General features: G+C 56.0%; 10 protein-coding genes across 10 annotated transcripts; 5 read left to right on the top strand and 5 right to left on the bottom strand.

Moving 5' to 3' along the window:
- Positions 1-1,111: 1,111 nt before the first annotated feature.
- Positions 1,112-3,892, top strand: CGCS363_v003568 (Uncharacterized protein; the record flags this gene model as incomplete). Its single annotated transcript, XM_036635417.1, has 1 exon — positions 1,112-3,892. One exon carries the CDS (start codon positions 1,112-1,114, stop codon positions 3,890-3,892), a length of 2,781 nt encoding a protein of 926 aa, XP_036499217.1.
- A 578-nt stretch (positions 3,893-4,470) lies between these two features.
- Positions 4,471-5,534, top strand: CGCS363_v003567 (Uncharacterized protein; the record flags this gene model as incomplete). The annotated part of the gene is made up of 3 exons (XM_036635416.1): positions 4,471-4,554; positions 4,665-4,868; positions 4,935-5,534. The coding sequence occupies 3 exons, from the start codon at positions 4,471-4,473 to the stop codon at positions 5,532-5,534; spliced, it is 888 nt and encodes a 295-aa protein (XP_036499222.1).
- A 174-nt stretch (positions 5,535-5,708) lies between these two features.
- On the bottom strand, positions 5,709-7,401 carry laeA-3 (Secondary metabolism regulator laeA; the record flags this gene model as incomplete). The annotated part of the gene is made up of 11 exons (XM_036635415.1): positions 5,709-5,778; positions 5,871-6,290; positions 6,357-6,494; positions 6,561-6,598; positions 6,660-6,682; positions 6,738-6,860; positions 6,921-6,939; positions 6,999-7,021; positions 7,107-7,194; positions 7,257-7,301; positions 7,366-7,401. The coding sequence occupies 11 exons, from the start codon at positions 7,399-7,401 to the stop codon at positions 5,709-5,711; spliced, it is 1,023 nt and encodes a 340-aa protein (XP_036499221.1).
- A 2,137-nt stretch (positions 7,402-9,538) lies between these two features.
- On the top strand, positions 9,539-11,190 carry CGCS363_v003565 (Satratoxin biosynthesis SC1 cluster protein 4; the record flags this gene model as incomplete). Its single annotated transcript, XM_036635414.1, has 5 exons — positions 9,539-9,845; positions 9,906-9,962; positions 10,013-10,083; positions 10,148-10,527; positions 10,575-11,190. The coding sequence occupies 5 exons, from the start codon at positions 9,539-9,541 to the stop codon at positions 11,188-11,190; spliced, it is 1,431 nt and encodes a 476-aa protein (XP_036499220.1).
- A 165-nt stretch (positions 11,191-11,355) lies between these two features.
- fap2-2 (L-saccharopine oxidase) lies at positions 11,356-12,819 on the bottom strand (the record flags this gene model as incomplete). The annotated part of the gene is made up of 4 exons (XM_036635413.1): positions 11,356-11,837; positions 11,888-12,437; positions 12,495-12,714; positions 12,770-12,819. The coding sequence occupies 4 exons, from the start codon at positions 12,817-12,819 to the stop codon at positions 11,356-11,358; spliced, it is 1,302 nt and encodes a 433-aa protein (XP_036499219.1).
- An 839-nt stretch (positions 12,820-13,658) lies between these two features.
- pgt1-0 (Glutathione transporter 1) lies at positions 13,659-16,086 on the top strand (the record flags this gene model as incomplete). Its single annotated transcript, XM_036635412.1, has 3 exons — positions 13,659-14,517; positions 14,566-15,827; positions 15,889-16,086. The coding sequence occupies 3 exons, from the start codon at positions 13,659-13,661 to the stop codon at positions 16,084-16,086; spliced, it is 2,319 nt and encodes a 772-aa protein (XP_036499226.1).
- A 257-nt stretch (positions 16,087-16,343) lies between these two features.
- On the bottom strand, positions 16,344-18,044 carry CGCS363_v003562 (uncharacterized protein; the record flags this gene model as incomplete). Its single annotated transcript, XM_036635411.1, has 1 exon — positions 16,344-18,044. One exon carries the CDS (start codon positions 18,042-18,044, stop codon positions 16,344-16,346), a length of 1,701 nt encoding a protein of 566 aa, XP_036499225.1.
- Positions 18,045-19,676: 1,632 nt separating this feature from the next.
- CGCS363_v003561 (uncharacterized protein) lies at positions 19,677-20,246 on the bottom strand (the record flags this gene model as incomplete). Its single annotated transcript, XM_036635410.1, has 1 exon — positions 19,677-20,246. One exon carries the CDS (start codon positions 20,244-20,246, stop codon positions 19,677-19,679), a length of 570 nt encoding a protein of 189 aa, XP_036499224.1.
- A 1,202-nt stretch (positions 20,247-21,448) lies between these two features.
- On the top strand, positions 21,449-22,431 carry CGCS363_v003560 (uncharacterized protein; the record flags this gene model as incomplete). The annotated part of the gene is made up of 2 exons (XM_036635409.1): positions 21,449-21,702; positions 21,774-22,431. 2 exons carry the CDS (start codon positions 21,449-21,451, stop codon positions 22,429-22,431), a joined length of 912 nt encoding a protein of 303 aa, XP_036499223.1.
- Positions 22,432-22,928: 497 nt separating this feature from the next.
- Positions 22,929-25,421, bottom strand: isp4-6 (Sexual differentiation process protein isp4; the record flags this gene model as incomplete). Its single annotated transcript, XM_036635408.1, has 3 exons — positions 22,929-23,137; positions 23,190-25,107; positions 25,164-25,421. 3 exons carry the CDS (start codon positions 25,419-25,421, stop codon positions 22,929-22,931), a joined length of 2,385 nt encoding a protein of 794 aa, XP_036500189.1.
- Positions 25,422-26,050: the final 629 nt, after the last annotated feature.

Below are 26,050 nucleotides of genomic sequence, written 5' to 3'. Positions count from 1 at the left end.
CTAGTTGGCTGGCTGGTGCTCGCCCCCGAGGCAGACAGACATGGTGGTGACATGGAGCTCTCCCAGTCGTCGACAGCGTGAGAGGCGCCGACACAGAGACAGAGCACCTAGCCGCTGCTGCGGTTCCCTGTCCGCGTAAGTCGTCGTGCTTGTGCCGCCCGGGCAGAGGTTCCACTTGCATCTGCGGCAGTGACCCAAAAGTAGCACTGAGAGGATACCCGTGGAGGGGATCGCCCGCTCTGAGCCGCTGAGCGAGTTGCTGCTGTTGCGAGTGAAAGAATGAATGCTAGAGATACGAACACCAAGTCTAAGGTACGGCTGCTAAGTGAGTGTAAGAGTACGTATCGTCGCGACTTCCTCGCTGGTGGTGGGGGAGGCGCACCGCCACTTTCCAGGTTCGGGCAAGTTCAGCGTTCATCAGCGACCACCGTCGGCGGCAACAGCACCTGAGGTGGCATCCACTGGCGGGCAGAACACCTCAGAGTGGAGAGCAGGGAAGGTACAGTGTAAGGTACCCAACCTGGAAACGCGCAGCACAGCTGAGGTGGTCTTGGCAAGCTTGCTATGCTAGGTGTGCTTCTCAGACCTCTCTCTCGCTCTCTCTTTCTGTCTGACCCGGCTGCTTCTCGTTCTTTCCCAAAACCAAAACTGTGCCAATCTCTTACAACCAACCTCCTAACAACTTCGCTTCATCCTTTATTTCGGCCTGTCACTCTTGCAGCCAAGAATCGCTGCGGCCCCGGGATCCCCGTTTGCGATCGTTTTCTGGCTCATCCTTCCGGGTCCTTCTTTTTCATTCCCTGCCTGCAATAATTCAGAGGTCGTATTGACAGCCCACCCACCGAATGACGACACCCGCTGGAGCTTCGCGTCGCTTCACCACCACCACCACCACCGTCCTTGCTCCCAACCTCCAGCCGTTTGCCGCCGAATATCCTTCCCGTCGCCTGCTGCAGCTCCCATAGCTGCCTGCCACAGCAGCTTCTTGACGTCGCCGACATCCCGATTGCTTTCCTCTGCTTGCGACCGAGTCCTTCGAATTGCATCCATTCAAACGACACCTTGAACACCCCGCCCGCCTCCAGTCCGAGAACTCGGGACCCTCGTCGACATGGTCACCCGCAAGCCCGCTCCCGACGACACCTCCGTTGACACAAACACCGCGCCCCGGCTGCAAGATATGCGAAAGGAGCTCTGGAGTGCTACTACCGACTCGCCTTCGGACGTCGGCAGTGTGTGGGATGACGCTTCGCAACAGAAAGGCGCTGCGGCACTGAACCAACAACCCGCCCATCACGACATCCCGGATTCGTTGAAGCCCGGCGCTGGCGCTGCAATGAACGGCGCAGAGACGACCAATGGCGTCTGGGACGATGCCAACGGCGCCAGACCCCAGACAGCCGACAAGCCGAAGGATGCTGTTGATGTTCCCTTGGCGCTTCGTCCCGGTCCCCCGCAAGGTCCGCCATCACGGTCCGATACGAACCCGTTCAAGAGGAAGGACGTCCGCGCCGGCTCCGAAGAAACGACACCGCCGATGCCTCCAGCCCAGCCCTTGTCCCAGGTGAGCACCGGGGAAATTAGTAATAACCCGTGGCAGCCAGCGCTCGACCAGCATGCCCTCCAACGCGAGCAAAAGGCCGTCGCTTCCACCGTGCAACAGCCCCTCCGAGCTCAACCCAGCTCCGACGCCGAGCACGATGCGTGGTCCGTATCTCAAGACTCCAGGCTCCCGCCGATATCTACTTCGCCAGCGTTAATGTCCTTGCCTTCGGAACCCGCATCGCCGGCCTGGGACGATCTCCCCGAGAACCAGTCCAAACTGCCAGTGCAACCCCCGCCAGCGCCGAAAGAGGTCACAAACGAAGTCACCGACGAGCAGCACGCCTGGGATGACCTTGGTGCACAGAACAAGGGCAAGGGAAAGGCTCCTGCTCCCGTCGCAGCTGCGGCTGTCTTCGAAGATGGTCCAATCGACGACTGGAACCTCGTCGACGCTCCCGCACCGGCGTCGGCTCCTCCTTCGAAACCTGTCGAGGCGGCCACACCGAAGCCGCAATCAAACGAAAAGCTAATCGACACAGATGAGCAGGAGCCTGCAGAAAAGGCTCCTCCTGCACTACCCCCAAGGAATGACGAGGAACACCCACCACGCCAGCCACCTCGCCCAGTCGACGGCAAATCTGAAACGTATCAGATCAAGAACATCAACTGGTTCGATCACAGTGCCGAGAAGAATCCGCGAACGTCTCCCATCCTGGTCCAGAATGCCAATGGCCCTTGTCCGCTCGTAGCTCTGGTGAACGCGCTGACCCTCACCACCCCGGCGTCAGTATCAGACACGGCGCTTGTGCAGGTACTCCGCTCGCGTGAACAGATCAGCCTGGGCTACCTGCTTGACGCGGTATTCGATGAGCTCATGTCGGAGAGAAGAACCCATGAAGACACCTCCCTTCCCGATGTCTCCGAGCTGTACGGTTTTCTCAAGGGGCTGCACACCGGGATGAACGTGAATCCTCGCTTCATACCCACTCCCGAGGTCGTCAAGGCTTTCAAGCGCACTTCTCTCACCCACCTCCACCCAACTGAGCGCGACGATCTGATCCCTGGCACGTTTGAGGACACCACCGAAATGGCGCTCTATGCTGCATTCGCCATCCCATTAATCCACGGTTGGCTACCACCCAAATCTGATCCAGCGTATGGCGCATTTGAGCGCCAGGCTGCCTCGTTTGAAGACGTTCAAACGCTGCTATTCCTTGACGAAGAGCTGCAAGAGAAGCTTGGCTCATTAACAGAAGAGGAAGAGCAAGTGTACTCGGATATACAGTACATCAAGGCGTTCCTGGAGTCGTCTGCTACCCAGCTTACGCCCTGTGGCTTAGACGTAATTACAAAAGCCATGAAGCCTGGATCTGTGGCCATTCTGTTCCGAAACGACCACTTTTCCACATTGTATCGGCACCCATCGACCCAGCAACTTCTCGTCCTCGTCACAGATGCAGGCTATGTCTCGCACGACGAGATTGTCTGGGAGTCCCTTGCAGATGTGAATGGCGAGCGGACCGAATACTACTCCGGGGATTTCCGCATCGTTGGTGGCCAGCAGGCTCAGAGCACCTCTCGTGGACCGCAGGTCGGGGGGCAACGCAGCCAGGGACGGCCGACCATCAACACCAACCACAGCAACGCAAGCGATTGGACTACGGTACAAGGCCGCGGCCGACGGAAGAATCTTGATGCGCCAGCAGCTGACGAAACCCCTTTGTCGCCGAACCATGAACAGGAGGATCGGGATCTTGCACTCGCGCTTCAGCTTCAGGAGGAGGAAGAGCAGCGGCATCGTGCGGAGCAAGCGGCGCGTCGGAGAGAGAGTCAGCTTAGCGAGCAGTTTATCGAACAGCAAGCTCGTGTCCAGCAAGGGCCCACAACGAGGCGCGCGGCCACGAGGGCGGCCGTCCGCGGAGGAGTGAATCGAAGCACGAGCAACGTAGCGTCATCGCAGGGCAGCCGGCGCAACTCGAACGGCAACACGTCTATACCGCCGACTTCGGGTCGTCAGCCAGGTCAACCGCCGCAAATGATCCGACCACTCGTTCCTCCAACAGTTCCTGTACGTCGACAGGGGGTGAATCGACCGGCCGACGAGGGACTGGAGGACGCACCGCCTACTTATGAGCAGGCACAGGCGGCTGCCAAGTACGAGCCACCACCTGGCCACCCGCACCACCACGCCAGCAGCCCGGTGGCCGGACGACAAGGAAGTGGCGCTGGTCCGTCGTTCCCGGCCGGTCGGCCGGTTATGGGCGGTGGACGAGGCCGGGTGATGGGCCCCGGAGGCGTGGTGGGAAGTTCGTCGGGCGGAAGGGAACGGGACTGCATCGTTATGTGAAGGAAAAGCGCCACAGGCACTCATGAATGGAGGCGTTTTGGTGTCATTCATATTTGCGTGGGCATTGGCACCTCGCAATTCTCACGCGAGCTGCAAGCCCCGTTTTGTACAAACACAATTCCCTCAGCGGGCGGCGTTGGATTCCATGGATTAGGAACTACAGTCATGAATTGAAGAGGTTATGAATAGCATGCGTTGATTTGCTCTGCTCCATCGGAGTGACGGGATCGTCCTGCGGGATTCGATGCAGGGGGGAGCTTTGCGGAAAGCTCCCGATTTGAGGGGCACGCGAACGGGACCCCACCTTCTCTTAGCAGGATAGGAAGGCGGTCGGGGGCATGCAGGGGTCGAGAGCGTAATGTTTGTTGCATCGTCCCATGTTTTTGCCGGAGCTTCTGCTCAATTCCCACCGCGTCATTGACTCCGCGGCGGGGAAGCGCAACACCGGGGATCCAAACCAAGCTCAGTTCCGCCCTTCAAGCCCTGATTCCCATTGCATTTCGACAGGCGACGGAGACATAATCTTAATATCGTTCAATTGGCACGAACCGCAAGCAGCAGCAGCAGCAGCAGCAGCCATGGCCATCGTGGAAGGGTGGCTTCCTCCCACGCGGGAGAACTGGCAGCTTCTCTCGACGGTGTGGCAGATTTCCTACCCGATCGTACGTTTCCACCTTCCGCCCGTTTTACATTCTAGGTCCATGGAAAGTGGAACGCATGGTCTGTTGAAAGAGGGGACACAACTGGCTAACGAGAGGTCGGTGACCTGCAGATCGGCTCGATGCAGTACCTCATCTCGTGGTACGGCATGGGCAAGACGTCCGTCGTCAGCAGGCTCAACATACCCGGGCGCGTCGCGTGGTTCCTGATGGAGGCGCCGGGGTTCACGACGTTGCTGTACATCATGTTCACGCTGCCGGGAAAGATGGGCGTTGAGGACCTGCCGTGGCAGAACAAGGTCCTCGCTGGGCTGTTTGTATGTTCTTTTCTCTATCTTCCTCCCTCTTACCCACGCTTGACTGACGATGTGGGAAATCTACAGGTTATACACTACTGCTACCGCGCCGTGCTCTACCCCATCATCCAGCCCTCCATGTCGCCCATCCACCCGGCCGTCGCCTTCTCTGCGCTGGGCTTCCAGCTGTGCAATGCCACCTGCATCGGCGGCTGGCTCGCCGCCTACGGCCCCACGACCCCGGCCGCGTGGGAGCGGCAGCTCGGCGCGTTCGGGGTCGCGCAGTTCGTGGCCGGGATCGGGCTGTTCTACGTCGGGCTCGTGGGGAACTACTTCCACGACGAAGAGCTGCGGGAGATCCGCCGCGCGGAGATGCGGCGGCAGGAGCGCATTGTCAAGGAGCAGAGGGCCAAGGGTGTGGAGGGGAAGGTGAGCGTGGACAAGCATTACCGGCTGCCGGACGCGCTGCTGTTCCGGTACGTGCTGTTCCCGCATTACTTCCTGGAGTGGGTGGAGTGGTTTGGGTGGTGGATGGCGAGCGGGTGGGGGATGCCCGGGCGGGCGTTCTTTGTGAACGAGGTGACGGCGATGTTGCCGCGGGCGAGGAGCGGGAGGGGGTGGTATGTGGAGAGGTTTGGGGAGGAGAAGGTTGGGAAGAGGTGGGTTATTGTGCCGGGTGTTTATTGAAGGTGGACAGGGTTGGGATGAACGTTCGCCTTGCGTTGCCGTTTAATTCATGCCAATGGAGGATGGAAATCTGTATTGCTAGTGTGTACCGCTAGTAACAACATCACATAGAAAACCAACACCTCGTCTCGTGTTTTGACTGCAACGGCCGCAGGGCGATATACTCTTGCCCAGTTATGCGGCAGGTGTCTGTTCCTCGGCGGGGGTCTGCTCCTTCAACGGCTTGCGTCCATACGCGCAGTATCTGCAAAAGAGGGAAAAAGGGGTCAGTTTCAGTACGCAGTATCACACAAACCGCGCTCCTCAGGCGCGCGCGAGAAAGAGACAAGAACTCACATATTCCAGAACGCATGCGCCTTCTTCTCCTTACGCTCCCTCCTCACCTCGGCGCAGAACACCAGCACCTCCTCGCGCGTCCAGCCCAGCACGCGCGTGAAGAGCGCCAGGGCCGAGGCCTCGACGGACTCGAGCCCGTTCTCGTACGTCCAGTACCCGAGCTCGCGCAGGTGCGGATCCCGGGGCCACTCGTGCAGCGGCCACACGCGGCGCTCCTCGACGACGGCCTCGAAGCCCGCGTCGCGCAGCAGCTGCGCGAAGCGCGCGGGCACGGTGACGGGGCGGCCCATCTTGGCGCAGGCCTCCATGAGGAGCGAGGACCACCGCGCGAGGGCTGAGTCAGGGGCCAGCGTGCCGTCCTGGCAGTCGAGGGGGAAGCTGTTGTCGACGAGCTCGATGTAGCCGCCTGGTTCGAGGTTGCTGTTTGCGTTGTTGGTTTTGGAGGCGTGGAATGGGAAAACAAAAAGGGATGTGGAGAGGCCTTACTCGTAAGCTTGTTTGAGCATCTTCTCCCAGCTTGCGAAGCAGGAGTTCATCTGCCGGACGAAGATGAAGTCGAACGGGATGGTCCAGGTCCATTCCTTCTCGATGTCGTCGATTTCAAAGCTGCAGTTGGCGGGGACGCTGTGGAGAACAGAGGAGTCAGAATCGTGGTAGACACGTCCGCAGTTTGAAAGGCGCCTTGCTTACTAGCCGGGCTGGATGGGGCTCAGGTCAACGCCAATGACCTAAGAGAGGGGTGAGTGCTTGTGAGCCATGGGTTGAAGAGAAGTTTGTGGCGTGTCAAACCGTAGCTTCAGGGTGGTCATCCGCTGTTATTTTGTCAGCTGGACAGGCGACTGGGTCTTGATTCTGACAACAACCTACCAAACTCGATTGCCCAGATACCCGTGCCCGTTCCCAAGTCCAGGACCCGTTTGGCGGACTTGTTCTTGGGACATCTGCACAGATCGCCCTGCCAAGTCAGCTCCCATACTCGATGGCTCAGTTCTGAGGTTTATGTTAGCCGGGTTGTGCTTGGCGTCAACCCTTCGCTCTCTCCATGCTCACCTAGGCGTTCTTGTTCTTGCTAAAGCCATTTGGGGTTAGTCAACCGGACCACGTGGCTCAATCTCGGGGCGGACACACCTCGTCGTTGGGCAGAACATATGCTGGAAAACCAAGACAAAATTGTTAGTCTATGGAGCTCATGACTTCTCTCGTTCCGTTGTCTTTCTTGGCTTTCAAGTTACTTACTTCCATCACTGAGAGAGTGGTATCTACGGCCGTTTTCTCGCCGATGTTCACGAATGCTGGACCTCAAGGATGCGAGGGACGAGCCGGTCTGAGACGATTGCTGTTGTCAGACAAGCCCCAGCACGGCGTGGAGATATCACCACAGCTTACACTGTCCGACTCGGATGCCGTTTCAGAGCGATTATCATCGTTCGCCTGGTTATCGCGATGTTGACGTTAGCGAAGGAAGGTGTGGGCAGACCGACATGGTTCAACTGACAGGCTCCAAAGGCGTCAAGTCCAGCGCCTCGGCCATCTTCACCACTAATTCGCAGCAGTCAGTCTGATCAAGACGAGCTCAGTACGTCAAGCCAGGCAGGTCGCTGAAGAAGTTCGGCCGCGAGGAGGGGTAAGAAACGCGATTGAGATGGGTGTGCCCATTATATTTCGGAGGGAGAGTTCCCATTGCAAGGATACCGGCCAGCCGTCCAGCGGCGCCACCCCGCTCGTGTACAGGGGCGCGATGGTGGTTGTGGTTGGACTGCGCCGCATGCATGCGGGGTGTTCCAACGTCTCTAAGCATCTTCAGCCGGGCCGGGAGGAAAGGGGGGCCGAATGGCGCACGCAATTGGGCCCTTATCTAAGCGCCGTTGAATCGAAGGCGAACAAACAGCCAAGATGGGGATAGCTCGATGGGGGCCGTCTGCGCTCGTTGTCACCTCATGTTGGTTCATCCGGTGGCCCCGAGACTCTCGGTTCCCCGGGTGGAGTACGGATGCCGTCGGTCCCACTCTGTCGGCCCGCCGGCTTGGATCCAATGTGAACGGGCCTCCTCAACTCCTGCAAAAGCTTTTTTGAACTCGTCTTGCTGAGAGCTTTGCAGTTCTAAGCGGCGGATTTCCTGATACTAGCATTACTATCAATATACCAAAAAAAAAAGTAGATGTAGAATCAGACGTTAATCAACACAGGCTACTGCTGGCCAATCTAATACCCTACTCGCTGTGACCAGCGTCTTCATAGCTGTGCACATGCGCAGCGCCGTCTGACGAGATTCTGCGGTATTATCTGAAAGGGTGATTTTCTGGCTGGGAAGTTGCGCCTCAAATTCTCGGCGTCTCAGCATCTCACTAGATAGTCTTCCAAGGTCAGTATTTAAAAGCGCAGCAGATATTTCTAACTAAAAATGACGTTAATTTCAGGCCCAAGTAAAGATATGTCCCAAAGTCAACTACAGTTCGAGTATCGCTGGCGAAGACATGGGATCAAGATGTTAGCGTATCGGGCAAGAAGCCTTCGCTGGTCTGTCGCATGGGAGGAAGTAGATGTCAATTGTCAGCTGGCGTCCGGTGGAAGGAGTACGCGAGTTCGTGTACCATCAGTACCGGTATTCAAGCAGTGCGCAGTATCACCATGTGATGGACTCTGTTTTGACAGCTAAGGCACATATCATTGGCGGCTCGAGCATTGACGTTGGAATCAACTTCGTAGGTTTTGCGCGGCGGTTTGTCAGTTTTTCGAGTTTATTGTCTGGTCTTAAGCATCCCAGAAATATATTATGAGTTTTGCTATCTGGTTGTTCCTAGCTATCCGGGCGGGTAGTAAGTATCGACGGTAATAGGGAATAATCACGAAGACGATAGTAATAACAAGGACGACAGGGACGACAGGGACGACGCCAGATAGCAAGACTCTGTATCATAACAGCAAATGGAATCAATCGAACGACCGCTGCATGCTCAGACTTGCACCGGGCCACTTAAGTGGGCGACCGCAACCTGAGGCGCTGGTTGCTCGTTGTGGTCGGGGAACAATCTGTTTGTTAGATCTCCACGACGTTTTCTTTTTCCTCATGTCGGCGCCGCCGCTTTGATTCGGCCACGCGCAGGATTGTGGGGATTTCATCAAAAAGACGCCCACTCGACGTCTCAAAATGGCCACGGACATAGCTGGGTCTGGCAGATGGCCAAGATCTCGGGGCTGCCTGCCGGCGGGGAAAGCTGCACCCAATTTGTTTTCTTGCTTTTCTCATCCCGACACGTCCAGATGTGCTTACTTTTCGAGTCTCAGTTCTTCGCGAACGAAAAGAACCCCACTCACACATCTCAGTTGTCACTTTTCAATTCAGTATTTCATCTGAGGTTAGCTGACATTTTGTTTTTCGCTAGGTACCAAGAATTTGCTTCTTCCCATCAAATTCATTGCCCCTCACATCCCAAGCGGGGGCGATGTGAAGATGGTCCTGCAAGACGAGCCACTCATGTTGGGCGCAAACGCTCTCATTCCATTTCAGAACTGGAATGCAGCTATGTATCCACCTGCAAATGCCGTTTGCTTGTCAAATTCCTGTCAGCGCGGAAATTCCCCCGGTCTCACGCCGTCACAAATGCTTGCTGTGGACCTACGCATTCCACTCGATTGCCGAGACACCCCTCCCAACATCGGCTTTTTCCATGAATAAATCAAATACGATCCCGGCCGAGACCGTCATACTCTCTCCCGAGTCCCCATTCCTACACCTCTCATTGTTGTTGTGGTTTCCGCGGGCTTGGGTCGTCGCCAACGACGAGCAGATGGCTTCCTCCGACCCCGAGTATATGGCCGATGCGCCAGACGGCCAGGGTCGATTCGATGCCGGGACCATTACGACGGGCGCGTTGGTCCTGGGCGGCGTTCTTACGTCGATTTCGGTCATATTTGTCGGGCTGCGGATATTTACGAGGCTATCTCTGGTCAAGAGGTCGCTCGGTGCCGACGATTGTAAGTCTTGGGGCCGGTGAATGACGCCCGTCTTTGCCAAGGCTAACACTTGGCTACCAGACTTTATTGCCGTCTCTCTTTCACTTGCTATTGTATTCTACGGCTTGTCGATTGAATGTGGGTGACCCGATAGCGATTTTGCTGTGCGTTGAGATCTGACCGTTTAGTATGCGAATTGGGCGTCGGTGTTCACCTCTGGCAGGTTAGGCGGGCGGATTACTCGCCTTGGTTTCTACTCGTGAGTTAGCGTTCCCAGCCAACCTCGAACAGGGGCATTTGTCGACTGACTTGTAGCCATGCAGTACAGCTTGATAGCAATAGCCGTCTACTCGCTCAGCGTCACAACAGCCAAGATGTCGCTGCTCGTTCTCTACCTTCGTCTCTCACCAGACCGTGTATTCAGAATAGTGGTGATAACCTTCATCGGTTTCACCACAGCATACGCCATCTCTTACCTACTTTTAATATTGCTCAGTTGCAGACCGATCCAGGCATCATGGGATCTCTCTGCCAGAAAAGGTGCAACGTGCATTAGCAAAGACACGTTGTATCTTGTCCTCGCCGCAACGAACATCATCATGGACATTGTATGCCTCATTCTCCCCCTCAAGATCATCATCCCTCTGCAGATGCCAAAGCGCCAAAAGTGGTCCCTCATCGCGTTGTTCGCAACCGGTGGCTTGTAAGTCATCGCAACCCCCTGGCCCGACCGCTCTAACCCGCCCCCAGCGTCTGCCTCTGCGCCATTCGACGGACAATCCTCCTCCCGCCCCTATTCCAAAGCAAGGACTTCACCCGCGACGTCGAGAAGCAGCTCAACTGGGCCTCCGTCGAGGTCAACGCCGGCATCATCTGCGCGTCCGTCCCCGCGCTGAAGCCCTTCTTCATGCGGTACTTGCCTATGTTCGTGCACTCGCACATCACCGGCTCGAGCAAGAAGTCGAACGCCAACTACCAGAACTACCAGACGTCGATGCCCTACTCGACGACGGTGGAGAACAACAGGAAGCGGCGGAACGTGCAGTCGGAGGCGTACGAGCTGCACTCGCACGACGACCTGTCGCTGTCGTCGCACGAGATGCCGAAGGCCGGGTCGGATGAGGACGTTACGAAGCTTTGGTCTGGGAGTGCGTTCCGGAATGACCGTACGAGCCAGTTGTTGACTACTATCGAATCCAAGACGATGGATATGGATGCAAATAGCATCGATAGTGCGGGGGAGATCATGCCAGCTGAGGGAAGCAGCACGGGGCAGGGGTCGCAGGGGCCTAGGAGGATGGCGAGCTTTCATGGTATCACGGTCACGACGGAACTTGAAACCAAGGTTGACTATGAGAAGACCTGATCTAATATCGGGGAGTAAGGAAGCCGTTTGGATGCGGATTCAGCATTCAGGACATATATCTGCGTTTAACGTATAGATTTTCCCTTTGTCTATGTCTCTTTTCAACATTATGGAGCGATTCCCTGATTGTATTGTATAGGCTCCAGCGATACCTAAAGCCACTTCTTACTTGTCCTTTAAGTTTAGGACGTCTCTCAAATCCTTGATTTCTGTGTCTGGTCGCGTCGCAACTGGCTTCGACTTTCTATTTCCGTACTTCCACTCCTTTCTCAAACCCCTTGGTTTTCCCTCCAACGCGTCGGCAATATACTCTCCAATGATAGGAAACATCTTGAACGCATGGCCCGAGTCGCCAGTCCCCAATAGGAGGGATGGATGCTTGGGGTGGTTGTCGATCAGCCAGTGGGCGTCCGGCGAGTCGGTGCACCAACACACTCTCGCGCCCAGAAGCGGTCGCCCCGAGAACTGCGGCATCACCACGTCGATGAAGCGATTGATGGCTTTGGCAGCTTCGTCTGGAATCCCGTCTTCGGGATGCGTGCTCGCGTATCGGGGGATGGAGTACTGTTCGACGTTGCCAGACGGATCCGTGTACGTACCGAGGCGGTATTGGTAACCTGGGTTATTGTCGCAAATCTTCATCCATCCTGTGGCCATGTCAGATGCGAGTCATTCTCTACAAGGTGGCATAGCTCACTAGTCTGAGGATCGGGCTCAAAGGTAAAGCCCAACTCAAAGTTGTCGACAACCGGAATGCCCTTCCACTTGGGAACCTCTTCTTCTGTGAGCTCAACGTGGGCCAGAGTCCAACACTTAGTCCACAGCTCCTGTGACAACTCGGGCAGCACTTCCGGAGACGCAGCGCCCGTGCACAAGATGTATCGATCTCCGCGAACGATGTCGCCCGACGCAACCTTGATGCCGTCCAGTCTACCAGATCCATCGAGATGAAGTCCAGTCATCGTGCCTTGAGCGCCCGAGATGAACTTAACCCCAAGATCTAAGGCTTCTTTTCCCCACTTCTCGAGAGACTTTCTCGAGTGCGCCCATCCTCCCTGGCTGTTCCACAGGCCCTTCCAGTCCTCGATTCCGTGTGCGGTGGCAAGTTGAGGCACAAGCTTGATGATTTGGTCTTTGCTTTCGACAAATTCAAGGCTGCCAGATTGGCCGGCTCTTTTCAAGTTCTCGTAGGATTCTTTGAGGTGCTTTTCAGCTTGGGGGTCTCCAGTAGTTGTGATGAGCCGGCCCTGAGACAAAATTTAGAGACACACCATCATATCGGGCGACAGTTTGAGATGCCCTACAGTCTCGTGGAAAATCCCCTCCCACTCCGGTTGTCTCCAAGCATTCAAGGCTTCAAGTGCCAGCTTGGTGTAAAGAGGCTCATCATACTCGGTTCGAATAATTTTATTCAAATCATAGGCTGCCGAGTCCAGACTCGGGACGGGGTGGCGATCGATGCATCTGATGTTGGTGTAGCCGCGTTTTGCGAGATGGTATGCTGTGCTAATGCCGAATGTGCCTCTTCATTGCTAGTGTTAGTTCCTCTCACAGCCGAAACATGAAGGCCGCAACTCACGCGCCAATGATGACGATGCTCGAGTCCTTCGTCAGAGGGTTTTCCGCCATGGCTTACGAATGATTACGATTACGTTGAGGCAAAGGTAAAAAAAAACGAGATTGTGAAGATGCAATTGCAACAATGTCCAAGTCACACGCACATCGACTTGCGTACCAAGAAATATGTAGGCCCAGAAATGATACGAAGCTGCATATGGTCTAACGCTGTCAAGGTCAAGTTATGTCGAAAAATGACACTGTGATTGGCTCATCATAATTCCCCCTCACGCACAGTCACCAAAAGCTCACACTATCGAGTAATTGGAGCGTCTAGCGACCGACCACTCGTCTAAACAGCTGATCTTCGGAGGGTCAATGCCGGCTTGGACCTTCCCCTTCGACCCTCTCCTCTCCGCCTTCTCCTCACCGTCACCGGCTTCGGAGATAAACCCCGGGGGACCCTGACCCGCGAACAAGCTTTCCAGGCCCGCATTACTCGCGATTCCCACTGCAATTGGACCCTGAAGACGTGCTGCCCGATCCACTATGGGACGCTGGGCAGATAGCTTGGACCTTCCCCTGGTCATCATCACCCGGGTAGTTCCAGTGTGTATCATGGAGAAACGAGTGGGAAAAAAGGTTATCTGGACTGCGGGGTCTAGTTTTGGTGGTGTTCGCCGTTATGGAGCGATGATAAACGGATGACTTTGTAGATCGGTGGTTTTTGGGGAAGGTCGTTCACGAAGGATACCACACTGTTCAGGCGTCTTGTACGAGCACCTCGGCAAATGACCAACTCTACGTGGTAGGGCCTCAACATAAAGTCGCTGTGCTGTCATCTCAGCTTCGTCTCAACGGAAGTAATCTACCACGCCCGAGTTTCTGGCGTCAGTCACTCTTTGCTCGCCATGTCCGCCGCCACGCCAGACAAGTCCGGCGAGAAGCTGGCCGAGGCGCGTCCAGTGCCCTCGCTCCAGCAGGCGCAAGCACCGCAGGACGTCGACATGGAGGACCCGGATAAGTCTATGACCTACGCTATCGGCGAGATCGAGGAGCACTTCGACATCGACTCGGACAACTCGCCCTTCCCCGAGGTCCGCGCCAACGTGCCTAACACGGACGACGTCGCCATGCCGGTCAACACGCTCCGCATGTGGGTTCTCGGGGTCCTCTTCACCATGGTCGGCTCCGGCATCAACCAGTTCTTCTCCATGCGCTACCCTGGCGTCACCATCTCGTCCCTCGTTGCCCAGCTTGTCGCCTATCCCGTCGGCTGCGCCGTCGCTCGCGTCCTGCCGGTCAAGAAGGTCCGCGTCTTTGGGCGGGAGCTCGTCATCAACCCAGACCACTACTTCAACATCAAAGAGCATGCGGTCATCACCATCATGTCTAACTTGTCTTTCGGGCCATCGTGGGCTACCGACATCATCCAGGCGCAAAAGGCATCGGCATTCTATGGGCTAGATACACCGGTTCCGTATCAGTTCCTGCTCGGTCTGTCGATGCAGCTGTTTGGTCTTGGTATGGCCGGACTAGCGTACCGGTTCATCGTAGAACCGCCTCACATGATCTGGCCCTCGACTCTGGCCAACGCGGCGCTGTTCCAGACTCTTCACGGAAGGGCTAACCCCATAGCCGATGGCTGGAGGATCTCGAGGTATCGCTTCTTCTTGTACATCTTCATTGGCGGGTTCTTCTGGTACTGGCTCCCTGGGTACCTGTTCACCGGCCTAAGCACGTTCGCTTTCATCTGTTGGGCGGTTCCAAGTGAGTAAATGCTTATCATTGAGTAACAAGGTTTGCTAATTCACTTAGATAACGTGGTGGTCAATAATCTATTCGGCATGTCCACAGGTCTGGCCTACCTGCCCACCACATTCGACTGGTCTCAAATCGCCTACAATGGCTCGCCCCTGGTCGTCCCGTTCTGGGCCCAGGCCAACGTTTTCGCCGGCTGGGTGATCCTCTTCGCCCTCGTGACCCCGATACTCTACTACACCAACACATGGTACACCGCCTACCTGCCCTTCTCCGGCGCCGACACGTACGACAACACCGGAAAGATCTACAACGCAACCCGCGTCGTCGGCAAAGACGGAAACTTCATTGTCGAGGAATACGAGAAATACAGCCCCCTCTTCATGCCCGTCACCTTCGCCCTCAGCTACGGCATCTCCTTCGCGGTCATGAGCTGCGTCCCGACGTACATCTTCATCAACCACTACAAGGAAATCATCGGCGCCTTCAACCCGAGCAGAAAGAAGGACATTCACGCCCGCCTCATCGAGAAGTACCCCGACACGCCGTGGTGGTGGTACGCAATCCTGACTGTCATCGTCTTGGTCCTCTCGATCGTCGTGCAGGTGGTCTACAAGACGCAGATGCCGGTCTGGGGCATCTTCGTAGCCTTCGGCCTCGCCATGGTCTACCTCATCCCGACGGGCAGCGTCTACGCGGTGGCCAACCTCAACAGCAACGTCTTGACTGTTCTAGGGGAAATCATCTCAGGTTATCTCATCCCGGGCAAGCCGATCGTCATGCTCATCTTCAAGTTCTACGCATACACGGGGCTAAGCCAAGCCATGATTTTCTCTTCGGACATGAAGCTCGGCCTATACATGAAGATCCCTCGGCGGACGCTCTTCATTGCGCAGCTGACGGCATGCATCGTTGGCTCGCTGACGCAGAACGCGGTTCTTCTCTGGATGCTCAACCACGTCAATGGAATCTGCAAGGAAGACCAGCCAAACGGATATACTTGCCCGCAGGGGCGTGTCAATTTCTCGTCAAGCATTGTTTGGGGAGCGATTGGACCGGCTCGCTTATACAGCGTCGGCAAGATCTACTCTGGTCTCTTGCATCTCTTTTGGATTGGTGCTTTGCTTCCAATCGTCACATTCTTCCTGAAGAAGCGGTTTCCGGGCAACAAATTCCTCCAGTACCTCCACTGGCCCCTTTTCTTCGCCGGCACTGGAAATGTGCCTCCAGCGACCGGTCTCAACTACACGTCCGCTTTTGCTGTTTCGTTCATCTTCAACAAGTGGCTCAAGGGGAAATATCCGCAATGGTGGGCAAAGGTGAGTCTTTTACGTACTTGGAGTTTGAGGTGTACTTTGACCCGTGCTCACCACACAACAGTATAATTACGTCTTGTCTGCAGCCCTTGACTCAGGCCTGGCCATATCAGCCATTGTCATTTTCTTCGCCCTCGTGTTCCCGGGCATCAACCTCAGCTGGTGGGGGAACAACGTGAATAAAACAACGATTGACGGCCAAGGCACCCCCTTGAAAGCGATTCCCACCAACGGCACTTTCGGGCCAGCCAGTTGGTCATAAGAAACTTTATTTTTGCTATTCGATACAGCTTATTTTCCTATAATCTCTGGGGCTGAACAAAACCAGGCTTTTCCGCAACGCAGATACCCATTTTCCAGCTTCGTACTCTGTTCCTAATATAACGATTCCCACGAATTTCAACGCTTTCATTGACAAAAACAGGCGAAACTGTGTACAATCTTCTGTTATTTTCCACGCAAAGCGCCCCTTTCCAGAATTGAGCCCAAAAATCACATAGAAGAGTCTGAGTTACACGCTCAGGCGAGACTGATATTATGACAGTGCGGCGCGACGAAACGAGCCCAATCGTTGAACGCCTTTGGACTGGGCGAAAGCTGTCGATCTGAAGACAAGAACGAAGCAGCCTCTCGTTGTTTCCACACTTTTTCAATGACGAATCTCGTTCTTGTGACGTTTGAGAGGGAGTCCGACAGCTTATCCAGAGCGTACAAGACGAAAGGCCGCGCGTGACGAGGCACCTCTTCATCGCCAAGATGTTCCGCGGCCCACTCTAGCTCTTCTGTAGGATCCAGCTGACAAGCAGTCATGAAAAGAGGCCATGTAAGCCCGGCCTTGACGTCCGCTCTCAAAAGCGTCGCGACGAGCCGCAGGATCTTCTTCACGCTCTGCCTAATAACGGGCGTGGCGGGGTTCGTGTCATTGAGGGCGGAATGCAGGTACAACTCCACAGTCGACCGCTTCATCTCAACGGATGTGCGAATAATCTCATCCTCGCTGTCAGACTTGAGTTTCGGTTGCTGCAGCATCGCAATCAGCCGCATCCGCTGCCTCTCCAGGTCCTGCCAGCAGTCCTCCGCCGTCGACGCCGACAGCCGGTGGTACTTGAAACTGAGCTCCGTGATCTCGCCGATGATGCTGACGAGGTGCGGCGAGCAGCCCATCCAGAGGTCCAGCTCGTCCTCCTGCGTCGTCCAGAAGTCGTTGCCAAAGATCGGCTCCTCGCCGCACGCCGTCCGCCCCATGACGTCGTAGAAGGCGAAGTAGCGCTCCGTGAACTTGATGATCTGCTCCCACGGGCTCTGCTGCCGCGCCGCCATGCGGGCGGCGTCGGAGGACAGGCCTTGGCGCCGGAACCGGATGAGATCGCGCGCGCCGCGTAGGTGGGTGACCCAGCGCTTGTCGCACTCGGCGATGATTTCCAGCTGGCACAACAGCATCATCAACACGAGGATCTCCGAGTTTGCGGCGATGTCGATTGAGGATTTGCTGTCCAGCGTCAGGCGAAGCGAGCGGATGACTTTGGCGGAGTAGCTGAGGGCCACCGGCTGGAAGCTGGCGTCTGACCTCGCGCGGTGTGATGCTGCGAGGCCGAGGAGGGCGTGCATGAGAGCAGGGGAGGCGGATGAGACGGCAAAGGGGAAAATGAGGGCCGAAAAGGGGGACTCGTTTTTGGCGCACGGGACCGTCATCGGGCAGATGCGATCGAGGTAGTACGATAGTAAATGCGACTCTGCCCTGCTGTCAAGCTGGATGTAAGTCACGGGCCGCGTGAGATGGCTGATGTTGCGCCTGAGCGTGAGCGCCGTGTTTTTGCGGTCGTCGTTGGAGCTGTCGTCGCTGGAGGACGATGACGACTCCTCGCCCTCGAAATCGGTGATAAAGGTATTGAGAAAGCCGAAGGAGTGGACGCGGGTGGGTAGGCTCCAGTACGAAGGGTCCGGCGCGGTCGGCGGCGTTGTTGCGCCGGGTTTCTTCTTGGCAGCGCCGGCGGCGGCTCCAGACTTTGACCACACGCCGGCTCGCCCAAAGGCGCGGCCGACGTAGTCCGTCTCCCACTTGAGGATCTGCGCGTAGACGCAGTCGGGATAGCCACGGGAGGTACACGGCCCACAGTGAGGTTTTGCCTCGTCGCAGCGGATCTTGTGCAGCCGGCAGCGGTGGCAGCCGCGGTGGCTCCGGCGAGAGACCTGCTTTGTTGGGTCTCGCCGGCGCGGCATTGCGGCGGGTGTAGCGGGACACCGATGGCTTTTCGACTTGTGAGCTTGGAGGGCAGTGACAGTGATCACGAGAGACCAGCGGAGAGTGTGCGTGAATGGAGTCGAAAGAAAGGCCTGGAACACCCACGCTAACGCCTGGGATTGAATAGTGGACTGGGTGAATGGGGCCACGACATGGACTCAGGAAAGATTTCCGGGGGGACGACCGGGGGAGAGATGAGGGGGCCTGAATCTGGAGCAACACATTCGGCTGACTAAACTCGACTTGGAGCCCAACTCCAAATTCCACCTGGGCCATCACCATCGCTTGGGGGCTACAGACATTAGAGTTCACCGGGATGTGGCCTTCGCCCGCTGAGAGAGTTTCGGGGAGGGGAAACGCCCGAGGAGCAACTCTGTTTGTATTTAGTAACCGCTTGCTGTCACTAATCGTTTGACGAGTCATCTCAAACAAATCCTATCGTGAATAGAGTTGGCGTGACCCGCCCGCTGGTTCTAGAACTTCCGCCGTTGGTTGGTTCAATGATGACGAAGAGAAGTTGCGAGATTGAAACAGATGTTGCGCTAAGCCCTTGTGTTTAGAGGCGTTTCTGATGTGGAGTTGGTAAGCGTCATTAGCATAGATCCCGGATATCACATCCACAAGACCAGAGTCTCCAATCCCATGCCCACTGAGATTTAGGAGAAGCTGATAGTCTCTCAAAAACTCTTATTGAGACGATCAAGATGTTGTTTGGTATCATGGAGACTTCCCGAAGAAACGCCATCCCTCATTTCGTCTGATGACGGGAAAATTGTGAAAGGACGATGCCAGCTGAAAGGACAACCGTAATGCAAAGCTTAAAGCGTTCCACTAGGATCGCCAAACACGAGACGAGGCGGAAAAGTCCTAGTCTAGACAACGCATTCGTCCGAAGTGTGCGAAGGTTTTAGACTCTGATAAATAGTCCGTGTTCAAGTGTTTTCTCTGGTTGTAGCCACCTATCAGCATCGTCTCTGCTCCGTTTCTGTTGCGTTCACGACTCGCAACTCCACCGCTGGGTCCATGTGCGGCATTTTCCCGCAGCGGATCAACAACCAGCAGGTCGGTTAGCTCAGTTGGTTAGAGCGTGGTACTAATATGTCATCTGACATGTTCAGTAATGCCAAGGCCGGGAGTTCAAGCCTCCCACTGATCATCCCTTTTTGCCCTCCCCTAAAAGGGTTGTAACGGAAAGGTTTTTGCGTCGCAGAAGAGCTGGCTTTTTGGACCTGAGGGTGGCTGGCGGTTGGTGTGCGTGGTGCTGATAAGATAAGATAACTGACCCCCACGTTCACAGAGTAGATGGCAATGTGTATCATCAGCCTGGATATCAAACAAGCCACCAGGCTGGTTCAGTTTTTTGCGGATGCCAAATGCTACTCACTCACTTGCAATGATCTTTTTGTCTGTTGACTTGTTATTTTGGCAGGGAGCTTTCATGTTGTCCGCACGGCTAAAATGTGTCCTGCTGCCCATTTCTGGCCTTCAGAGTTGATGCAGCTGTGTAAGTAATATTAGCGCCAGTACGTGCACCCCACCGCTTGGTACTAACGTTCAAGTTATTCTCAAAATGCAAAGGAATGCCCGTCGTGAGTCAATTCGAATGATAGTTAATCAATATTTATCAGCATCGTATCAAGCCTCCCCTCAGTTCCCGCCGGCACACTCATCGACTCAACCCCCTTCCCCCTCAATTCCGTCTTCTCCTGGCACAACTTAGCCACCGACAGATAGAACGGTGAATCCGTCAGCTCCGCCCAGCCCTTCTCCCCTGGCGTGACAACCAGATCCTCCGTCACCTTGAACCCCGTCTTCAGGCGCGCCGCAGCAATGGCGTCCTTCGTCTCGTCGTTGTCGATGCGCTCGACCCGCACCGCCGACAGCTGGCTCAGCGGCATCCCCGCGCGCGCCCAGACCAGGGCCATGATCTCGCGCATCTTCAGGCGCGGCTTCGTATCGAGCTCGTTCCAGGCGTCTTTGATGGTGATTTGGCGCAAAAAGGTGTCGATTGTGAATTTGTCGACGACCATGCCGTTGCGGCGGACTTTCCACTCGGTGCCGGCGTTGTCGACGCCGTAGCCCATTTCTTCGAGCGCATCCTCGGGAGGTTCTTCTATCACGACCCCGGAGGTGATGGACAGGAAGGTGAGGAAAGCGAGGAAGAGGTGGAGAAGATTCATTTTGAAAGATTAGTGGTGTTCTGAAAGAGTGTATAGGTGAGTGAGAATTAGGTGCGAGAGGGATTTGACGAGGGCCTCAGCACCAAGTGATCAAGTCCGAGTGAGAGATTCAAGGTTGCCTGAGCATCTTGGAGGGGTGTCTTCAAGTCATCAACATTTTCTCTTTCTCTATTTCTTCTAATTTAGCAACCTATTCTGTTTCCAACAGCCGAAGTATGTCTGCCCGCTGGCATATCTTGAGTCCTCGATGCAGAGCAAATAACAATGAGCACGGAATTACCGACATGAAGCGCAGACCAGTCATACCTTATTTTAATACACCCGATTCTTGCGAACCATTCGGATCTGTCTCAATGAAAGTGATTCAAGTGACACCGGAGGCGCCCGAAAGGACGGATTAACCCGGTGGCAGTGCAAAGGGTGCGGACTATTACTCCGAAACGTCGAACTTGCCGAAGTGCTTGCTTTGGGGGACCATTTACCATAGGTACCGTGCTTGAGCTAGGGAATGGCCTGCAACCCGTTCCGCAGCGATCGGGCGACTCAAGGCCCGATTTATTGACATTTAAAGTTTACGAACTGCCTCCCTCATAATCGGGACAATACTACCAATCTTGGCCAGATTCCCATGGGGCAGCAATGTTGCATTAATTCCAGCCGAACTTCCGCGCAAATGTAAAGAGCGGCGGTGTTCATCTTCTTTTATTCTCACGTCATCAAACATATGCAACATGATCCCTGAATAGCAGTAGGGTGGCATTTCGGCCCTACCTATACGTGCCTACGAAATTCAGGGGTCATTGTACTGAACTCAATGTACCGCCCTGGTTGATATAATGGGGTCCTTGCTTTTAGGGCTGGTATGGAGTTTAACACACTTACAGTGACTGTAGTGAATTCTTCGGCTTCGCCTGGGAAGGCTGCCAAAATTTGTTTTATTAAGGAGAAAAGTTTCCGTCGTGAATCCGTGGCCATGTGGAAGTCTACGTGATCGGTAATACCGCTCTGACTGGATCCTGATCGGCAGAAGATGGTCGGCCAGATTGTACCATCGAATACCTGCGTCCTCGTAACTAGCATGTCCTCAAAAGGCCCCCAATGACCACTTTCCAGCCGAATGCTTTTCTGGTTTGCGCCCCAGTCTCTCTTTACGTGTTTTGATTTTTCGGTCTTAGTGGTCGCTCTTTATGCCATTGGACAATATGCTTTTTTTCAACCTTCCACTCCTTCTGAGCTATTGCCTCATCTTTTCAAACGGCGCATCGTCCCATCTACTACCGCGAGCGGGCGATGATCCCGGGGGACATCAATGGCTGGGTCATGACAAAGTCCCAGCCCTCACCCAGAACGCCTCTCCCGGCCTGGAAGGCCAACTCGAACTTCGATTCAACCCCAGTCTCTACATCTCAGGAGGATGCGACATCTATCCCGCGGTCGACGCCAGCGGTAGTCTCGGGTAAGCTGAACCCTCTCGTATCCTCCCGCACGACCTCATCCCGGTCACCACCCACTAACACCCCCATCCAGCGCCGGCCTGAAGCCAACCGGCGGCGGACGAAGCGGCTGCGACAAAGGCGGCAACGGCCAGGTCTACGCCCGCCGCGGGACCAGCCAAGACCGCACCGGCATCATGTACAGCTACTACGTCCCCAAAGTGCGCTGGGGCAAGGGCAACGACGAGGGCCACCGGCACTACTGGGCCAGCATCGTCGTCTGGATCAACCGCTGGGGCTGCGACGCCGAGGACGTCACGTCCGTCTGGCCCGTCGGGCTCTCCTTCACGGCGGACCATGCAACGTGGCAGACGGCCAGCGCGGGGGTGACGACCTACGAGGCGTCGGGCGTCGGGCTCGACACGCCGACGCGGCCGCGGATGCAGATCCACGACAATGCCATTACCCCGTTCGGCAACGGTGACGCGTCCAAGGCGTTTGGGCGCACGCTGGTGGGGTGGGACTCGTTGCCGGCGGCGGCGCAGAAGGCGTTGGGGGATGTGAAGTACGAGCATACGGAGGTGCCGGTCATTGATGCCAACTTTCAGAAGTACATGGACGCGGCGTACCGCGAGAGCTTCTACGGTGGTTTGAAAGAAGACCAGGGCTGCGATGGGGGAGGGAAGACACCTACGACAGAGGCACCGAGCTCGACGACCACCGCACCTGCGATTGACGATCCGCTAAGGTAACGAAGATGGGGCAAGCTGGAGTTGGCAGCACTTGTTGTAAATAATGGGACCGGCGTTGGATGGAACAAGGGACGTCTGGTTGATTCAATCAATTTATAGAGTTGGGAGAACGATGATCTTGGCCGAGTAGCTATAGAAAATGAACAATTGCAACCCCTCTCTCAATGGCAGAAACTCGATGCCAGCATTCTGAGCTAAGCAAGTCATCAACTGCATTACTCCACGCGACAATCTTCTCCAATCACGAGAACATAAGATGATCCCCTCCGGGTAGCGTCTTTAGACTGTCCGTGATGTGGGCCCGTATTTTCGGGCTAGTGCACCGGTGTCACTCAAGCATCCACGGAAAGCAGCATTATGCACATTGATCATAAAGATTGAATTACGCTACAATGACATTATGGTTCGCAATGATGATATCCTGTACCTGTCATCACCAGTAATTATATACGTTGAACGTTGCTCTTCTAATCCGACTGCGGTACCGTCTCGCTGGTTTACCACGAAGAAGGTCCGATGAAGGAGCCATCGTCAGGAAGAATCTTCGTGACGGCAGCGCCGTCGGAATCCAGGTTGTTGAACGGCACAGAGTTACCCCACCAGTCAGGGAACTCGGTGTTGGAAAGACCCAGAGCAAGGCCAGAGATGACGATGCAAAGAGCGGTACCGATGTCGAGGGCACCGGAGAGGGCGTAGTTGTAGCGAGCTGAGACAGGTTAGCCAGGAGAACCAGGAAACAAAAAAAGAGGGCGACTTACTCCACCAGCCGAAGAAGCGGCCACGGATCCACCAGTTGAAGATGAGACCGACAATAACCCACTGTCCCAACCACCAGGTGGTAGCGGGAGGGATCATACCGGCGGCACCGAAGATGGCGGGGAAAAAGATGTAGCGCATGATGCTGCGGGGGTAGCGGCGCGCAATGAAGTACTGGACGACGGGGCAGACGAAGCCGATGAGCCAGAACCAGTTGACCCAGGAGTACAGCTGGCCGGCACCGAACATGCGCTTGGGGCCGATGACACCCCAGATAACACTGGCGTTGTAGAAAGTGCGGGCGTTGGGGCAAGTGAGACCCTGGGCCTGGGTGGAGGTGCAGACACCCTCGATGTTGCCACGGAGGAAGTTGTAGGAGGCGATTTGAACGAGAGACAGCCAGACGACAGCGAAGGACTGGGCGGCGAACATGGTGCGGGGGGGAATCTTCATGTAGTGGCCGACCTTCATGTCAGACACGTACTGCAGGCCGTTGTAGCACAGCATGTAACCCCAGGACTTGAACAGCATCATGGCGACGGGGCGGCCGGGGGTCATGTAACCGACAATCATCTCGGTGACGACGTTGAGACCGGTCTGCTGGTTGGTGACAGCCTGGATGATGCCGACGGGCAGGATGAAGAAGGCGCCGATGAGAATGCAGATGATGTACGCCCACCAGGTCAGGTGGGTGTTCCAGACCTGGCACGCAATCATGCCGAAGGCGAAGCTGACGGCGAACATGGCCATGAACCACCACTCGGGAGCCTCCTTGTACTTGCGCATAAGCTTAAGGTGGACGTCGGCCTCCTCGTTCTTGGCGGAGCGGGTGCGGGCGATGATGTCGCTGCCGTAGAAGAGGGCGACGTGGGTGAGGGTGGAGATCAGGCCGGCGAAACCCATGCCGTAGCTGAGGGAGAAGGCAGGACCGAGAATGAGAGGGGAGTACTCCTTGTAGGCGGTCTCGTTGAAGGTGAAGTCAGGGGTGAGAATGAGACTGGTGTTGTAAGTCTGGGCGAAGTGGTCAAAGTTGGAGTTGGCGCTGATGGGGAGGTAGCGGTAGAACTCAGGACCGCCCCAGGCAAGGCCAATGCAGCCGAGCATCATGATGATGATACCGATACCGACGTTGGCGATGGCGAAGGCAGGAGTCTGCAGGGGAGACAGCAGGAAACCAGAAATGGTGCTCCAGTCGAAGGAGATGGGAATGAGACCGAGACCGGTCTGGCCGCCAAAGACCTGGTTAACGACAACGTTGTTGGGGGCGATCCAGCAGACAAAGGTGAAGATCTGGAGGAACTGGGCAAACACCTCGGGGATCCACTCGTAGACGAAAGTACTGGCAGCCACAATGAGGAAGAACTTGTAGCGGCCAATCCTCCAGCCGTTGGTAAGGGCTGGGTCCGAGGACGAGTGGTCGTGGAGGGAGTTCATGACGGTGGTCGTGACGAGCGTCGCGGGCCAGACCATGGCGGCGGGCCAGACGAGGTAGCGGCGCAGGATACCGGCGATACCCAGACCCATGGCCTGGGTCGAGATGATGAGCAGGATCTGGAAGCCCCAGCCGAAGAACTGCTTGTAGAAAATCTCCTGGGCGAGGAGAATGTCGATGGCGTAACTGGCGGTGGCACCGGCGGCGGTCATCATGGTGATGACGGTGTGCTCCTTCATGTTGAAGGGACCGGGGTTGAGCTGCAGAGGAACACCGGCAACGTGCCATGTCTTGTCGGGGAAGACCTTAGCCCAGTAGACACCCGCGGGGTAACTGATCAATTGCACAACGGTCTGGGTGATAATGATGGGGGAGCGACGGAGACCGAGGAGAATGTTGCAGGCGGCGATGATGGTGCACATGATGGCGCCAATCACCCACGCGCGGATCGTGTTGATGGGCAAGTCGGGGTCGTCGAAGGGTTGGACCTGCGCCAGTCAGTCTCGAAGCTTACGATTAGATTATTCCCAGGGAGATAACGTACCGAAGACCGGACCTCGGGGTAGGGAGAGTCCTCGTGGAGGGCCTCCTCGACGGCCTTCTCCTTCTCGTAGTCGCCGGTCGCCAAAGCCTCCTCAGCGACATCGAGCTTGTCAATGTCCAGAAACGGATCCCACTTGTGGATCTTCTTGAACTTCTTGAGCTCCGCGTCGGGGTTGACCTCGGCGTCGACACCGGTCGCGACGGCGTCGACCACGATGGGCCGCTCCGACACCTTGCCGCGCCACTTGCTGAAACCCATTGTCGTTTCTCTCACTGTTGGGCTTGGTGTTGTGGTGGTGGGTGTCTTGAGTTACGCCCTGAGTTCTAAGAGACAGAAACTCAAAGGGGGAGAGAGGGTTGAGGTTGTTGGCCGTGACAACTGGAGAGCCAAGAGCAAGAGACGTCCTTCGACGAGGGCGGCGCGTCGAGTTGTATTTAGATGCGCAGCTCATCTGCGGTCGCCTCGCCTCGCCCTTCCCACCACCACCACACCCCGTTGTCGACCTCCCATATCGGCGGTCGGTGGGCCGAGATACTGACCTGCCTAATGGAGTCGCACTGCGAAGCGGGCCAACCCCTGGCGGAGCATCGACCGATACGAAATGGCTAGATATTGCGGCCAAATGCGCCCGGAAGCTTGATTCAACTGGGCGCAACGCAGTACGGGTGTTCGGTTGGGTAACTGGGTTTGGCTTGACTACACTACCTTACCTTGACAGGCGCACTGACGTGCCCGATTAACGAAATCGCCCCCAGCTTGTGCCAATCGTTCGTCGCAAAAGGTCCCCTGGCTCGCTATCTCCCACAGATGGACAGATGGACATGCTTCGTCGCCACCGTCTAGAAGGAGGGTGGGCGGTGGGTGGATGGAAAACGGTGACTTTGGAC

The sequence above is a fragment of the Colletotrichum siamense genome (assembly GCF_013390195.1).
Source record: "Colletotrichum siamense strain Cg363 chromosome Unknown KSG_Cg363_contig02, whole genome shotgun sequence".
Taxonomy (NCBI): domain Eukaryota; kingdom Fungi; phylum Ascomycota; class Sordariomycetes; order Glomerellales; family Glomerellaceae; genus Colletotrichum; species Colletotrichum siamense.
This window is presented reverse-complemented; position numbering and strand designations above follow the sequence as displayed.